Genomic DNA, 15,160 nt, shown 5'->3' with positions numbered 1-15,160 from the left:
AAGACGTGATGCCCAGCCCGGGTGCAGGGGGCTTGGAGGTGGACATCCGGGCCTCTTGCGGGGGAGGGTCCTAGGGACCCCACGTCCTTGGAGGTGGAGAAAGGAGAGCTGAAGGCAGCGATTTAGGCAAACGCCCCAGGCATCCGGAGCGGATGGGGCGGGACCTGCTCTCGCCAGGGAGGAGACATTGGCGTCTCGTCGCCAAGGTAACCCTGACCTAAGGAAGCCGGCTATGGCCTCTGGGACTGGAGGGCGCTGGGGTCATCCCCCACCGCAAAGTGCAGCCCCCGTGGTGAGGGCTGAGCCAGGGAGCAGAGCCTGCCTTTACCGGGAGGCCTGGGGGCGATGGCAGAGTTGGGGAGCGGTCACTGGGCGGGCGGGCGCGGGAGGGGTAAGAACCGTGGAGGGGGTGGTGGGGGATGAGACGAGGAGAGCGACCCCAGCTGGAGAGGAAGAGACTTGGCAGAGAGCGGGGAGGCCAAAGGGGCGCTGAGGGAAGTTAGAGGCCCCTGCAGAGTTAGGGAGGCAACTGGGGGCGGGAGGGGGGGGGCGGGGGGGGCAGGGTGCACGCGGGAGGCGGGAGGGGTTGGACCCCCAATCCCTTCTCCGCTTAGCCTGGCTGAGTCACCCCTTTCCCCAGCCCTGGGTGACGGTCCTGCAGCCCCTCCCGTGGGCCGTCCCACTGCCACCCCCGCAGCCAGGACGTGTGAAGGAAGGTGAGACTCCCTCCTGCCCCTTGTACCTCCCTCTACCCTGCACCTGTCTGGGCATTGAGGCTGCATCACCAACCCCTTCTGTGCCCCAGAGCTGGGTGTCTGGGAAAAGGCCCTGGGGTGGGGGCAGAGGGCTGGGGGCCGTGCCGCTCAACCTCCGTCCCCTAGACCTGATGGAGCTGATGCTGCTGCAGAACGCTCAGATGCACCAGCTGATCCTGGGTCGCCTGGTGGCAGCAGCGCTCAACCCCTGGCCTGCCTTCTCTGGCCCGCAGGTGTGAGGCTGGGGTGGGGGTGGAGGGATGGTGGGGGTGGGGATAATCCCCCCACCCTAGGGGGTGCCCACCTGCAGGTCCGGGGGTGGGGATCCATCTGCGGGATGCCCTTGAGAGAAAGGACCAGGTGAAAGGAGCAGGAAGTCAGCCCACACCTATCTGACTGGGTCTGTTTGGCACCGATTATGTGCCAGTCCCTGTGGGTTGGGGGTGGGGGTCCCTAATCTAGACCGCGCAGGCCTTGTTTTCAAGGAGGCGTCCCTGCTGTGTGTCCCTCCATGGACTGCAGGCCCAGGAGGACGGGCGCCATTGCACCTGGACCTGCAGGTGCCTGGCACTTAGGGGCTGATGTTTGCTGAGGAGCCAATGAATGACTATGAACACCAGGCAACTTTGGCTGTGCCGGCACAGGAGGGGTGCCCTGCCTGCGTGCCCACCTGGCTGGGGCATGAGGAAAGGCTCCGTGGAGGGGCAGGTGGCCTTAGAACCAGCCTTTGACAGCCACATGGGATTTTGATGGTTGGAGGTGAGGGTGTGTCCACCACCCAGGCTGGCAGAGCCCTGCAGCGGCCCTGGGAGGAGTGGCTCCAGGGCCTGGGGTAGGCCAGGGGCAGCTTCCTGGGCCCCAGCCCAGCTCTGGAGTCAAATCTGGACTCTTCCAGTCCCTGCCCGCCTCTTATTAGCTGGGTGACCTTAGCCCAGCTGCTCAAGCTCTTCAAGCCTCAGGTTTCCCACCTGCAAAATGTCTCCAAAGTGCCTGCTTGCAGGTAGCAAATATCAATAACCATTTGATGATGCATATCTGGAAAAATAATTTAGAGACACGGAGGAGTGGGGGTGGGGAGAGCCTGATCCTGTGTCACCATCTCCCCTCCCCTCTCGCACCACCCCCAGGTCCACATGGAGGGTCCCAAGGAGGAGAGTGAGGAGGAAGAGGAGCTGCAATCCCAGGAGGAAGGGCCTCTGGTGTTCCACCACCACTACCTGCCCTGCCCGACGCCCGCTCTGGGCCTCCTGCCACCCTGGCCAGCGCCTTTCCTTCCCCCTCCCCCACACCAGCCCCCCTTGCAGGATGCACCCAGGATCCAGCAGCGCCCTCCTGCCAGGAAAAGGGGGGTGTAAGTGAGGCGGAGGTCTGGGCACTGCCAGGCCCTGCCCTGGCTGGGCTGGAAGAGCTGTCTTGGGGCTAGGGGTGGGTGGAGATCGTTGTGGGCCAAACCACAGAGGACACTTCTGATGGGGGCATTTCTTTTCTCATCCCCATCTCAGGAGACCTGTGCCCCCACCCCCACCCCCCAGTGCCACAGGGACTGTGGGTGTGGATGTACCCCCAGCTTCAGGTAGGGGCAGGGTGTGTGGGCAGCAGGGTCCAGGCCTAGGGATGGGTCGGGAGGCTAGGAGGGTCGTATTCCCGAGGGCAGGGGTACTGTCACTGCTGCAGGCAACTAGCCTGTCCCCTTCCCTTTCCCTCCTTGGGGTCCTCTGAGGCAGGAGGGAGTCAAGATGAGGGTGCTGTCTCCCCCCACCCAGATTACTATGATGCGGAGAGCTTACTATGAAGACAGACGCTGGCCCAGGGACCCACACCAGCTGCACTGCGAGGCTGGATACAGCCCCCCCCCCCTGCCCCGCAGGGCCCCTCAGGTGCTCAAAGCCACACCTGATGGCCCTTCTTTGCCTCAGCCCCAACCAGGCCTTCCCCTCCAAGGTGAATCAGTCTCCTCTCCTTCCCATTAAGACCTTGAACCAGCTGATCTCTTATCTGCAGTAAGCTCATTAGGTTATTCACTGTTCAAGACCCGGAACCCACATGAACACCCAACTCTGCCCCACTGTTTGCTTCCCCGGCAAGGGGGAGGCTGGGAACCAGAGCCCCACCCAGACCTCAGTCCCTCACCCCTCTCTCTGGGAAGGCCAGGGCTTCGGGTCTCAGCTTGGCCTAATAATAGAGCAGGAGGCGACAGAAGACTGATTTTGTTATCCACAGCTTTGTAAAGGCCAAGATGCGGAAGAGTCCTGCTTGGGAGGGTCCTGGAGCTGAGCCAGATCCCTTGGGGCCCCCACCCTCCACCTCACCCCAGGAAGCTGGCTCTGTTGGCCATGTCCTGCTCCGACAGGGAGTGGCCCGCATTCCCGAGGGCCATGTGGGAACAGAGTGTCTCTGCCCTACCAGGCCAGGGTAGACCTCCCCACCCTACCTAGGAGGCACTTGTCACTCAGCCCGATGAGGGTGGATGCCTGGTGTCTAGGCTGGTCAGCATGGGGGCGCCCCAGGGCTGGGCTGGCCCGAGGCCGCTGTGAAGCAGAGGGTGGAGGGACACTGAGGAGGCATCTAGGGAGAGAAGTGCAGGCCCGATGAGTCACCTTCCCGGCCATTGAGTACTCTCCCAGGAGGAGACACGAGGCACAGGGTTAAGTCCAGGTATTCGTGTTCAGACTCGAAAAGGAAATGTCCCCAAAGCCCTCGGCTGCTTGTCACTGTCCTTCTGCCATGGCCGGGCCACGGGCCACATCCCTGAGAGCCACACTGAGTTCCAGTGGCTGCCGTGGCCGTGGCCACGCCCCCCATGCAGGCTATGCCCGGTAGGAGCGTCTCAGTCTCCTCCAAGCTGCTTGTACCCCGTAATTGCCTCTCCGCCTCTGGTGCCACTGCTGGCCGAAGACAAAGCACAGCAGGACGGACGCCACAAACAAGAGCAGCAGCACCGACACGACTGCGATGATGATGGCCATCTGGTTGTCCGGCATCGGCTCTAGGGGAGAGGGGAGGGGGGCAGTGGTCTGAGAAGGCCTCCGGGCCTTGTATGCACATATGCATAACCCATGCCCGCAGACAGTGGGGTGGTGAGGGCTGGGGGGCGGCGAGAGGGGGCTGAAGAGGGTCGATGGGGGAAAAAGGAGACACATGTAATACTTTCAACAATAAAGATTTAAAAAAAAAAAGAAGTGCTCTGGTCCTAGGTGCCAGGGCCCAAGGGGGAGCGAGATCCACCTCCATCCATCCTGCAGTCACCCGTGTCACAGGGATGAGTGACAAATGGTATACTAACTAGGGGAAAGGTAAGCTGGGGTCCAGGCTACCAGCCAGGCCTCGGTGAGGCTGTAAGGACAGCTGTGGCCTCTGGACACCATGGTCTGGACAGTGCACGGCAACCCCTCCCTGGGCAGAGCTGAGTGAGTTTCTACCAAACTCTCTGAAGACAGGGAACACCTGCCGTCAGAGTCACAGAGCCGCCCTGGCTGGTGTAGATGAGCACGGAAGGGCTGTGGGTTCGATTCCCCGTCGGGTCGGGGTGTGTGCGCGGGAGGCAACCAATAAATGTGTCTCTCTCACGTCAATGTTTCTCTCTCTCTCTCCCACTCTTTCTAAAATCATTGGAAAACATCCTCGGGTGAGGACTAACAGTAACAAAAAGAATCAAAGAACAGTGGCGTTCTAGAAGACCTGAGGGGTCAGTTAGGTCAAACTTTCCATTGTAGAGAGGAGCCAGAGAGAGGAAGTTGACTTGGTCAAGGTCACACAGCTCACTAATGGCCAAGCAACTGGTCCAGGTCCACGCTGGGGGCTTGGAGAGAGCTTCAGGGAGAAGGGAGCATAAGAGGGACCCCTCAGGATCAGGTGTGGGGCCCCTGGTGCCTACCCCTGGAGCTGATAGAGAGTGGGCTAAGGTTCTGACTTCCCTAAGGGCCTAAGGTGAATGTGGTGCCCTTCCCCCGCCCCTCTCCGGGGCAGGCCTCCTCCTCACCATGGATCTCAAGCACCTGGGGCTCCGAGGTTCTTTGGATGATGCCCCCACCACGAGGCCGCAGGTCCAGCTCAGCCCGGCAGGAGAAGTTGTGGCGACTGTCTTCCTTGTGAGCCGTGCTGTTGTGTGAGATCATGGCTTCTTGCGGGGCAGCTGTTGTCCCCTCAAAGGTCTGCATGTGCAGGGGCTCCTGGCCACGGAGCAGGGTGAGGGTGAGGTTCTCAAGGGGTGCCACCGCAGGCACCCTGCACTCAATGGTGAAGGCTTTGCCCACCGTCACCCAAGTGGGCTGCAGCTTCAGTAGCACTTGCTCTGGGGGGTCTGTAGGGGAGAAAGTGGGGAGGTTGGGGGCACAGTCCCAGCAGGCCCACCCAGCCAAGAGCACCCCCTATCAGCACCGTGTTCTCAGGTCCCTGGCTGGACTTGTGTAAGAGAGGAAGAAGGAAGCAGTTTAGGGTGAAGGGGGTGCTGGGTGGTAGTTTTACGAACATGATGGTTTCTGCAGTGGACAAGAATGGAGGTGGTTAGCTGTCTCCAAAGAGAGGATCAGAAACTGTGCAGCCAACGAGAAAGATATAAACGTTTGCATCTGTCTCCTTCCTCTCCAGAATTTAAAAAATGAAACAGTTGGGTAATTATGTTCAGAGAGACTTAGAAGGGAGTGCTCACTGGGACTGGGCATGAACTGTGAGTTCTCACTTAAGAGGTGGGGGCCAACGTCAGACCTGCCTTAGTTCTCTAGGATCAGGTTCACAGCCACCTCAATCCCTTATCAAATGGAGCCCTGAGTGTGGCCCGCATTTCCCTCTGAGTCAGACATTTCGCCTCAATCACACCAGGATAATATGTTGGATCTAGGGCATCCTTTATTTGATCCATTAATAGGGAGGATCCAAGCAATACCCTTAGTGCCGAGATGTTGGGAGAATCCCGGCCTATCCAGGCCTCCATGCTGTGGGCAGGTGTGTGTGTGATGGTCCCACACTTGCCGAGGGCCCTCAAAGGAAGAGAAAAGCACCTGGGGACTCCTCAACCTCCCCTGGAGAGCGTGCAGCCCTCCTGCTGGTACCCCACCACTTGTCACGGGATACGGGGTGTTCCACAGACGGGGCTGCTGAGCTGGGAGGAGGCTGTGAGCACTGTGATCGCCCTCTTCTGAGCAAGCCTCAGAGGCGGGGTTGCCAGCAGGCCCAAGGAGGCCAGAAGGGTGGGAGCAGACTCTGAGCCCACGGCCTCGGCCTCGGCACTGCTCCTTGTCAGCCCAGGAGCCCAGGGCGGGCAGAGCACTCAGGAGCAGGCTCTGTGCCAGGGGAGGAGGGCCCTGCGAGAGGCACTCACGGAACACAGTGATGCTGACGTTCCTAAGCATCTGCTTTCCAGAGCAGGTGAAGTGGCAATAGACGACCGTGTCCTTGGAGACGTTGGAGACCCTGTATCGCTCCCACTGAGGCTGCTTGTCCAGCAGAATCTTGCTCAGGGTGGTCTCCAAACCACTGATAGTCGGCTGCAGACAGCTGGTACTACAGTTGATCTCAGAGGACGCTCCATGCTTCACCACCAGCTGCTCTGGCGACGCGTATACCTCGAACGCCGCCACACCAGACCCTGGAAGACCGGAAACTCTGGGCAGCAGATGTCCCCGCTGTCCTGCCCAGTGAGCTGCCCAATCTGATGGAGGGGGCGGGGCTAAAGAAGGAAGGCCAGGGATGGTCCCTCTGCTCCTAGACCCTTGGCCCTTGTTCAGGCCTCGTGGGTTGTCTCCCTGCCTCTGGGTGCCCCTCCTCCGGCCTGTCACTACCAGACAGGTAAGTCTTCCTCATGCACTTCTCTCTCCATGGAGGGGGATCACATTCAACCTTCAAGGCCCCGCCCTAATGTGCCCTCCCTCCTCCATGAAGGCCTCTCTGAGATGGAGGTGGACTGTGGCCCAGGGTTCAACCCATCTCTCCTCCTTTCCTTTCTCCCTCAAATACTTTTTGAACACCTGCTATGTGCCAAGTACTGTTCTAGGCTCTGCAGGAGTGAACAAAGCAGACCAAATCCTGCCTTTACAGAGCTCACATTCTAGTGAAGAAAACAGATAACAGTAAACAGACATCCAACCCATTGGATGGTGGTAAGTGCCTGGGAAAGGAAATGGGGGTGTATGTGTAGTTGGGGGGGGCCACTTTAGCACAGGCCTCACTGAAATAACATTTGAGCAAAGACATGAGGGAGGTGGGGGTGAGCCCTGCAGATATCTGGGGGAGTATTCCAAGGAGACGCCCTGGGTTGGGAGTGGGTGTGTTGTGTCTGCGGAACAGCGAGGTGTCAGGATGCTCTAGCTCAGCGAGGAAAAATGCAGGGGAAACGGAGGTCAGAAAGGAAATGGGACCACCTCGCCAATGGCCCGGGATTGTCCCAGTGATTCACATTCGTACGGACTCTCCCTTAGCCATGTTGGAGCTTCTAGAAGGCAGGGCCCTGTTCCCCACTGTGTCCTGTGTGTGACAGACTCAGGAAGTATTTGATGCATGGAGACTGAGCCCTCAGCACTCACCTCTCTCTCAGCAATGACCAGGAAGGTCCTCGATCCCAACCAGCTGGGCCCAGCCTGGGTCCTGTGCTAGCGCCATGCCCCCACGCAGCCCCCAGATGGCAGAATATAATGAAGTGGCAAGAGACGGGCTTTGCAGGTACATAAAGCTGGACTTGAATCCTGAGTTCACCATGTGCCAGCTATGTGACCTTAGGCAAGGTGCTTGCTCTCTCTGAGCCTCAGTTTTTTCATCTGTGAAATGGGCTGGTAGTCCCTTTCCCAAAGTAGTTGTGACGGTTCAATGAGATAGCACTTTAAAAGCATCTGGCAGGTTGTCCAAAACAGGCTGCGTGGCACCTGGTAGTATTTTCCCTCACAGTCCCCTCGACCCACTGGGAGGGGTTTCACTTTCGCTCTGAGGATAGCCAGAAGGTGAGGCCCTCTGCTACCCTCTTCTGTCCCCTAGGCCGCATCTGAAGACCAGCTAGGGCATGCCTTCACCTTCTTTTGAACCCCAGCATCCTTCACCTCCTGAGGCCCCCACTCAGCCCACCATTTAGTTTCCATGACCTGCCACATCCACACGCCATGAAGCTGTGGGGCTATTCAACCTGGTGTCCAAAAGGCCAGGAGCCTCGCCTGCTGCCCAGGGTCACAGGGAAGCTAGGTTTCCATAGCACCCAGTACCCACGGCGGGGGCCACTAGGTCGAAGCCTCGGAGACTTCCGGGCTAGCACCCCGCCCCTAAAACCAGGGGAGCAAGGCAGCCCGCCCTCTGGGCTGGCACAGGCCGAGCCAGGAACCCCAGGCACTGGCTCACCTGGGCAGAAGAGCAGAGCAAGAAGAGCTGCGGGCAGGCCCCAGCAACAGAAAGGGGACATCTCAAATGGCATCCACGGGCTGGCAGCCGAGGGGGCCTGCAGAGACAGCGTGGGATCAGGGAGGGTGGCCCGAGTCCAGCGGAGCCGCCAGCCTTTTGTAAGCTGGTGACTGCATTTCCTCTCATTATCTGAGCCGTTCTTGGGAAGCCACGTGGAAGGCGGCTTCCTCTGCCTGGGCTGCCAGAGCCCAGGCCGAGGAAGGCAGGAGCTGCTGCTAAGCGGGGCCACAACTTGACCCTTGGGCATGCTCAGTTTAGAGGTGATGAGTGCCCACACGTGGGCAAGCAGGTACACGTGTGTGAGTAATGTGTGTGCACACAGGGTTCTGGTGCGCTGTGTGGGCACAGGAGACAGTGATGACGACAAGCCCCAGACCTGGGGAACCCCAAATCTCACAGGCCACACTGTTAGGGTCCCCTCTGGGAAGAAAATATCCTAAGTCAGGACCTGTCCAGAACAGGGTCACCCAAGGAACGCTGATAAAGAGCTGGGCTTTTCTAGGGAAACGTGGGTGGGAATTGGAGGCACTCCAGCTAACAGCCCAGCACAGATCTGACCTTCACACCCGCATAGCTTTCAGCCTTGACCTGTCCCTACTCAGCTGATACAGGGACGTCCGAGGCCAGAGCCTTAGGAAATTTCCCAGCCCCGGCAGCCCAGGCACAGCCAGAGGCTATGGGATCAGTCTGACTGCAGCCCAAATCCCCAAATCCTCAGCCTCCATTTCCAGACCTGGCTTGCGGGGTTTCCCCTCCCCGTCCAGGTGGGGAGCGGAGGTCTGGGGTTAGGGTCTGACAAGCTGCAGTGTGTTTCCTGGAAGCTTTGTCACCTGTTGTGGGATCCTCAGACACAGTGAGCAGGTGAGGGGGATTCCGATGGTGGGGAGGGTCTTGCCAGGAGGCTTTTGGTCCTGACACATCCAGCCTTCTATTGCTCCAGTTGTGGCCAGGAGGCCCGGGGCCAGCTGGCCTGGGAGATACAGGACAGCAGCAGGCTTCCTTGCTTTCTCAGCCGCCCTCCCCCCCCCGCCCCCTTCGCAGATGGGGCCTTGCCAAAGGGATGGCCCAGCATTTTCAGGGCTCAGGCCAAACCTCGTTCCTGGGTTGGGAGGGCGGGAGAGGCCATGCCTTTCTCTTTGGTTGCTGTTATTACAGTATGTGGCTGTCGAGGGCAGCTCTTGTCAGCAGGGACCTGGGGAAGCCGGCGACAGGCCGCTCGCTGGGACTTGGAATGATACAGAGAGAAGATGGAGAAGGGAGAGTGGAACTGAACTCCAGCCCACGGTGCGGCTGCAGGAAACACTCCTCCAATCCAAGCTAGAGGCTGAGGGGGCACCCCAGGGGGTCAGACAATGGGCCCTGCTGTGGTGGGGGCTCTGTGGTCTCCACTGGGTCCGAATAATAAAAACCACAAAAACAATCACAACAGTAATACAATAAAGTGAACATTTACTGACTCCCGGTCACAAGCACTCTACAAATATTAACTAATTAATCCCCCAACTCTACGAAGTAGGTACTGTTACTGTCCCCATCTTACAGATGGGGAAACTGAGTCACAGTTGGGGCAAACCAGGCCTGTGCGCATGGCTTTGTTAGACATGAGTACTGCATTCTGAGAGCTTACATGTCAGTCTCCCCTCCCTCCCCACTGGCCTTTCCATCTATGAGGGCAGAAGCTATAGCCACCAGGAAGTGACACTGCCTGGCACACAGTAGGTCTTAGTAACTGTTCAGTCAGTAGATGGATGGATGGGTGGATTAGCAAATGAAGGAAAGACAGTCTTAATAAACAACCCAAACAACCTTTCTTGTGGGCCCACTTAGCATATCTTTCTCCTTCTGCTGCCCCCCAGGCTACAGCTGGGCTATAAACTGGGACAACCAGGGTCCCATGATCTTTACAAATCCTCAGATTTTTAATGTGATTCAGGCTGGTTCCCTTGGAAACCACAATTTTCGATGTGACTAGCGTCACTAGCCAATGGGCATGACCCGGATCTTGACACAGGAGTATGGAATGGTTGAAAGTCAAAGGATGGAAAAAGACAGCCCAAGCAAACAGTGACCAGGAGAAAGCCAGGAAAGCTCCCCTGATAGCGGACACAGAGGACTTCCACGATAAAAATACTTCCTAGGAACCGGGGAAGTGCCTAAATGAAAAGGTCAGTCCACCAGGAAGTTATGATAGCTCTAAACCTGTAAGCATCTAGCTTCAAAGAACTACAAAGAGATAAAACCACCATCAAAGCAAGAGATTTTAATACACTTCTTTCAACTATGAATAATGAAGCAGACCAAAAAAAAAAAAAAAATCAGTAAATGAATAGAAGAGCTGAAACACAATTTAAAAGCTTGATAGGTACCTATAAATCAGAGAACACAAATTTTTTAAAAGGTTAGTTTTAAAATTCCATATATTTGGTAATGTAAAAACATGCCCTAAATAACCCAAGGGTCAAAGGAATAAAAAGGGTAATAACACATTTAAAAAGGTTTAGAATTGAATAGTAATGAAAAAACATATATAAAAACTTATGGGATGCATCAAACATGGTTCTCAGAGGGAAATTTATACCTCGAATGCTTGTACTAAAAAATAGTCTGAAATAAGCATTCAGTTTAAGTAAGTAGTCAAGAAGTTAGAAAAAGAAAAAACAAAGTAAACTCAAAAGTTAACTCAAAGAGAATAATGAGCAGAAATCAATAAACCAGAGAACAAAGTAGACAGGATGGATAATGCCAAAAACCAGTTCTCGAGGAAACGAATAGAATGGGCATATCTATCCATAAACAAAAGAAGGCACAAGTAAACATTATTAGGAATGAAAACAGGAACATTACGAGATTAAAAAGAAGACGTTCCAGCCCAGTGGCGTGGCTCAGCAGTTGAGCGTCAACCTATAAATCAGGAGATCACGGTTCAGTTCCTGGTCAGGGTACATGCCCGGGTTGGGGGCTCACTCCCCAGTGTGGGATGTGCAGGAGGCAGCCAATCGATGATTCTCTCTCATCATTGATGTTTCTATCTTTCTCTCCCTCTTCCTTCCTCTCTCAAGTCAATAAAAATATATTTTTTAAAAAGAAGACGTTACAAATTCACAGAAAAAGAAAGTAGAACGGTGGTTGCCAGGGCCTGGTGAGTTGTTTGATGGGTAGAGTTTCCGTTTTGTATGAGAAAACTCGAGATTAGTTGCAAAAAAACATGCATGTACTTACCACAACCAACTATTGCTATCAGACAAAGAGGACTTTTAGGATAAAGATATTGATTAGAGATAAAATGGCTGCCTAAATTAAAGGATCAATTCACCAGGAAGTTTTAATAGTTCTAAATGTGTAAGCATCTATCTTGAAAAAACTACAAAGAGATCAAACCACCAGCATAGCAAGGTATTTTACTACACATGTCTCAACTACGGATAAAGAAGCACACCAAAAATGGTTAAGATGGTACATTTTGTGTTATGTGAATTTTACCACAATTAAAAATGACTATAAATAACTTATGCCAAGAAGTATGAAACAAAATAGAATAGGCGTGCATATGTGATAAAGCACTAAGAAAATCGGGAAGGTGGTTACATCTGGGTGGGAGTCAAGGAACCCACAGGTAGATGCAAGATTTAGGAACATTTCATCCCTGTGTTGAGTGTTGGATTCAGGCCTGTCCATACTACCCTGCTGTATATAATGTACATGCATGCTACATATGTTACATTATGTGCCACACATAACATGTTACTAAAAGGATGCCAGGAGAAAAGATAAATTCCCACATGTCTAGACAGAAGAGGAGGCTCTATGGGAATGGGAGGGAAGTCCCCTCTCACGGAGGAGGGGGGATTTCACTGGGATTCATCATAAACCCCAGATGCAAGCCCCAGAGGTTGGGGACTGTCCCTTCCCAAGCTCCGGCCCAGCTCAGATGGCCCAGGGCATACCCACGTGGGCCCCTGGACCAGAAGGCAGCCCCGCAGCTCTAAATCTGTCACCCGGACAGAGCAGGAGAGGAAGCAAGAGGACAAAAACAGGAAACAACCACAAAGCACGGCTCATGAACGCAGAGAGCAGACAGGAGCTCCGTGGAGCTGGGGACCTCTGGGATCTCCAGCCTCCTCCCCCAACCCCAAGCTTGGGGTGTGTGTTGGGGGGGGAAGGGGGCACGAAGGTCCAGGGAGGGGAGGGATTGAAACTCAGGCTTCGATGCTCCATCCCAAATCCCTTCCACTCTGCCAAGGGAGGTGAGAAGCTGGCCTTACCTGTCAGCTGCTGGATGGAGTGAGTGATGGGGAAGGAGGGGTGGCCAGGGGTCCAGTGCGCCCTGAGAGGTGGAAGCTGCATGAGATGCTGCCGCTGGGTGCCCTGGTGTCTTGGGTTCTGATGTGTTAATTCAGGTTTCTCCCTTCCTTCCACCCAGAAGTCACGTGCTTCCTGTGCCTGGTTCTCATCTCTCGATAAATCGCTTTCCGTCCGCTCCCCCCTTAAAAGAAAATGGTGATTAAAATATACACAGCCAACAATGTCACCACGTTAACCTTTTTTGGTGTACAGTTCTGCGGCATTCAGGACTGTCACACTGTTGTGCTACGACCACCACCATCCATCTCCAGCACCCTTCCATCCTCCCAGACTGAAGCTCTTTCCCTGGAAGCACTACATTCCCCAGCCACCCCTCCCCCCAGTCCCTGGCAACCACTGTTCTACTTTCTGTTTCTATGAATTGGACGACTCTAGGGACCTTATATAAGTGGCATCTTTGTCCTTTTCTGACTGTTTGTTGCACTGAGCACAATGTCCTCGCGGTTCATCCATCCTGTAGCACATGTCAGAATTACCTTCCTCTTTTTAAATTTTTAATTAAATTAAAATAAAAACTTTTGATTAGAGAAACATCCATTTGTTGCTCCACTCATCCACCCATTCATGTATGGGCCCTGACCGGGGATTGAACCCACAACCTTGGCATATAAGACGATGCTCTAACCAACTGAGCTGCCCGGCCAGGGCAGGATTACCTTCCTTTTTATTTTTTGAGGAGAGCTGGCTGCTACCTTTATTGCTTTAGGGGGAGGGGTGCTCAGGAGCTCTGGGTAGGGCGGGCCCGCTTCCTCTTCACCATCACAGGCTCCTGGCTGCGCAGGTTGGCGCTGGCCCTGCGGATGGCGGCCATGCGCAGATCCGCAGATGCGGGCGGTACTTGTTCTTGCGGATCCTGTGCGGGATGCCGCTCAGGGTGGCCGGGGGTTCTTGTTGATGGTGGTCCGCACAGAGGAGGTGGCCGGCTTTCGCTGGCCGGATCTCCGCTTCATGATGGCCACCACGCCTTGGCCGTCGGGCGCCGGCTCCAGACCCACCGTCTTGCGGTGAATCAGCCCGTTGTAGCGAAAGGAGTTGCGGGCCTTCCGGTTATTGGGTTCGGTGCTGTACGTCTGCTTGTTCCTCTTGATCAGGAAGCTGGAGCAGTTCCGCACGATCATCCATTGCAGGTGGGCAGACATGGCGGCAGCTCCTCACGCTGCGGCAGCCGGAGACGGAAAGAGCTACCTTCCTTTTTAATATTCCACCGTATGGATAGACCACATGTGTGTATCTACTCATCCGTCGATGGACACTTGGGTTGCTCCCACCTTCTGGCTGTTGTGTATAATGCTACAATGAATGTGGGTGAACAAATATCTCTTCAACTCCCTGCTTTTGACTCTTTGGGGTCCATATGGAGAAGAGAGATTGCTGGGTCACATGGTAGTTCTGTTTAATTTTTTGAGGAATTGCCATACCATTTTCTTCTCTCTTTTGAGGTGCAGTTTCTGCACTCCTTGGGGTCTTTGATGAAGGATATAGTTCTAGGGTGAACCAGCAGTTGCCCCTGCAGGAAGCTAGTCAACATCACCTGAGCTGCGCCAGCACAGCCAGGGGTTCCAGGAGCCTGAGGGAGGGCGGGCAAAGGATGAAGAAAAGACAGACAAAGAGATAAGCTGGGTCTAGGTGGATTTTCTGTGCCTTGCTGAGGCCACAGAACAGATCCAGTCTGCAAAGCTGATGCTTTATTTATAGTCAGGGGCAAACAAGGTAATTTACAATATTCTTGTAAGTTTCACTTATTTTGGCAGCACTTGCTGCCCCTCCCACAGCCCATTAGCTACCCAGGAAAGATCTAGGGAGCAGTCACAAGATCAAGCTTAATTATGCTTAGAGGCCTGTGCCCTCCAAGCTGGGACTTGTTTGCGACTTTGCCAGCAGGTCAGTCCGAGGTTTAACCCTATAACCGCTCCCTACAATCACCCAGCTGGGTCTTCCCTGTGTTCCACATGCCCCACCACGAAAACCTGTCTGTGACCAAGAACCATCGCTTTCTCAGATCACTTCACATCTGCCACCTCGCCTAGCGATAAAAAACACAGAAACAACAAACTAAAACACTACTCCAGCAGAGTGACTGTCCCAATAGGCAGAAAGTATCAAAGCTGGGTGCAGAGGTGGGTGCTGGTGGCCAGCGAGGCTCACCCAGGAGCAGGGATCTCGCTCCCAGAGGCCAGCCCCGTTTTAAACTCCTGGCTTAGCCAAGTCACAAAGTAGACAACGTCAGGGACCAACAGGACAGTCAAGGCCATGCCCACGCAGGGCCTTCTAGGCTCGAAGCCATCTTTCGGTTTCTTCACAGAAGTTCATTTTGGAAGCTTCCTGTCACACTGCTGCCAAAACACAACCAAGGGAGAATGTCGAGGTGGGGGCCTCAGGGCCAAAGGCTTTGTGGAGCCCATGTGACTTTAGAGCTTTGATGGTTATCTGCGGTAAATACAAATTAGGGCCCAGCCAGTGTGGCTCAGTGGTTGAGCATCAACCTATGAACCAGGAGGTCAGGTTTGATTCCCCATCGGGACACATGCCCGGGTTGCAGGCTTGGTCCCCAGTGGACGAGGGGGTGGTGCAGAAGGCAGCCTATAAATGATTCTCTTTCATCATTGATGTTTCTATCTCTCTCTCTCTCCCCTTCTCCCTTCTTCTCTGAAATCAATAAAAAAAAA

At 54.9% G+C, this 15,160-nt stretch overlaps 2 protein-coding genes and 1 pseudogene across 3 annotated transcripts; 1 reads left to right on the top strand and 2 right to left on the bottom strand.

Moving 5' to 3' along the window:
* Positions 1-232: 232 nt before the first annotated feature.
* On the top strand, positions 233-2,591 carry PRR29 (proline rich 29; the record flags this gene model as incomplete). The annotated part of the gene is made up of 5 exons (XM_080677983.1): positions 233-292; positions 641-716; positions 882-988; positions 2,258-2,328; positions 2,519-2,591. The coding sequence occupies 5 exons, from the start codon at positions 233-235 to the stop codon at positions 2,526-2,528; spliced, it is 324 nt and encodes a 107-aa protein (XP_080534109.1). The 3' UTR covers positions 2,529-2,591.
* On the bottom strand, positions 1,565-12,790 carry ICAM2 (intercellular adhesion molecule 2). The gene is made up of 5 exons (XM_080677982.1): positions 12,395-12,790; positions 8,073-8,169; positions 6,073-6,339; positions 4,735-5,055; positions 1,565-3,741 (listed from the first exon to the last, which is right to left on the bottom strand). The coding sequence occupies exons 2-5, from the start codon at positions 8,143-8,145 to the stop codon at positions 3,563-3,565; spliced, it is 840 nt and encodes a 279-aa protein (XP_080534108.1). The 5' UTR covers positions 8,146-8,169; positions 12,395-12,790; the 3' UTR covers positions 1,565-3,562.
* A 398-nt stretch (positions 12,791-13,188) lies between these two features.
* On the bottom strand, positions 13,189-13,669 carry LOC308253367 (large ribosomal subunit protein eL28-like; annotated as a pseudogene). Its single transcript has one exon. The product of its transcript is annotated as a large ribosomal subunit protein eL28-like (transcript).
* Positions 13,670-15,160: the final 1,491 nt, after the last annotated feature.

Source organism: Plecotus auritus, assembly GCF_963455305.1.
Source record: "Plecotus auritus genome assembly, chromosome: 7".
NCBI lineage: Eukaryota > Metazoa > Chordata > Mammalia > Chiroptera > Vespertilionidae > Plecotus > Plecotus auritus.
This window is presented reverse-complemented; position numbering and strand designations above follow the sequence as displayed.

Bases quoted from the DNA above. Each gene is read 5' to 3' on its own strand.
- ICAM2 (XM_080677982.1), bottom strand. From the start codon at position 8,145: ATGCCATTTGAGATGTCCCCTTTCTGTTGCTGGGGCCTGCCCGCAGCT. The intron at 5,056-6,072 runs GTGAGTGCCTCT...TCTCCCCTACAG, and splicing joins CGTCAGCATCACTGTGTTCC to ACCCCCCAGAGCAAGTGCTA. The intron at 3,742-4,734 runs GTGAGGAGGAGG...CCTCTCCCCTAG, and splicing joins CCAGGTGCTTGAGATCCATG to AGCCGATGCCGGACAACCAG.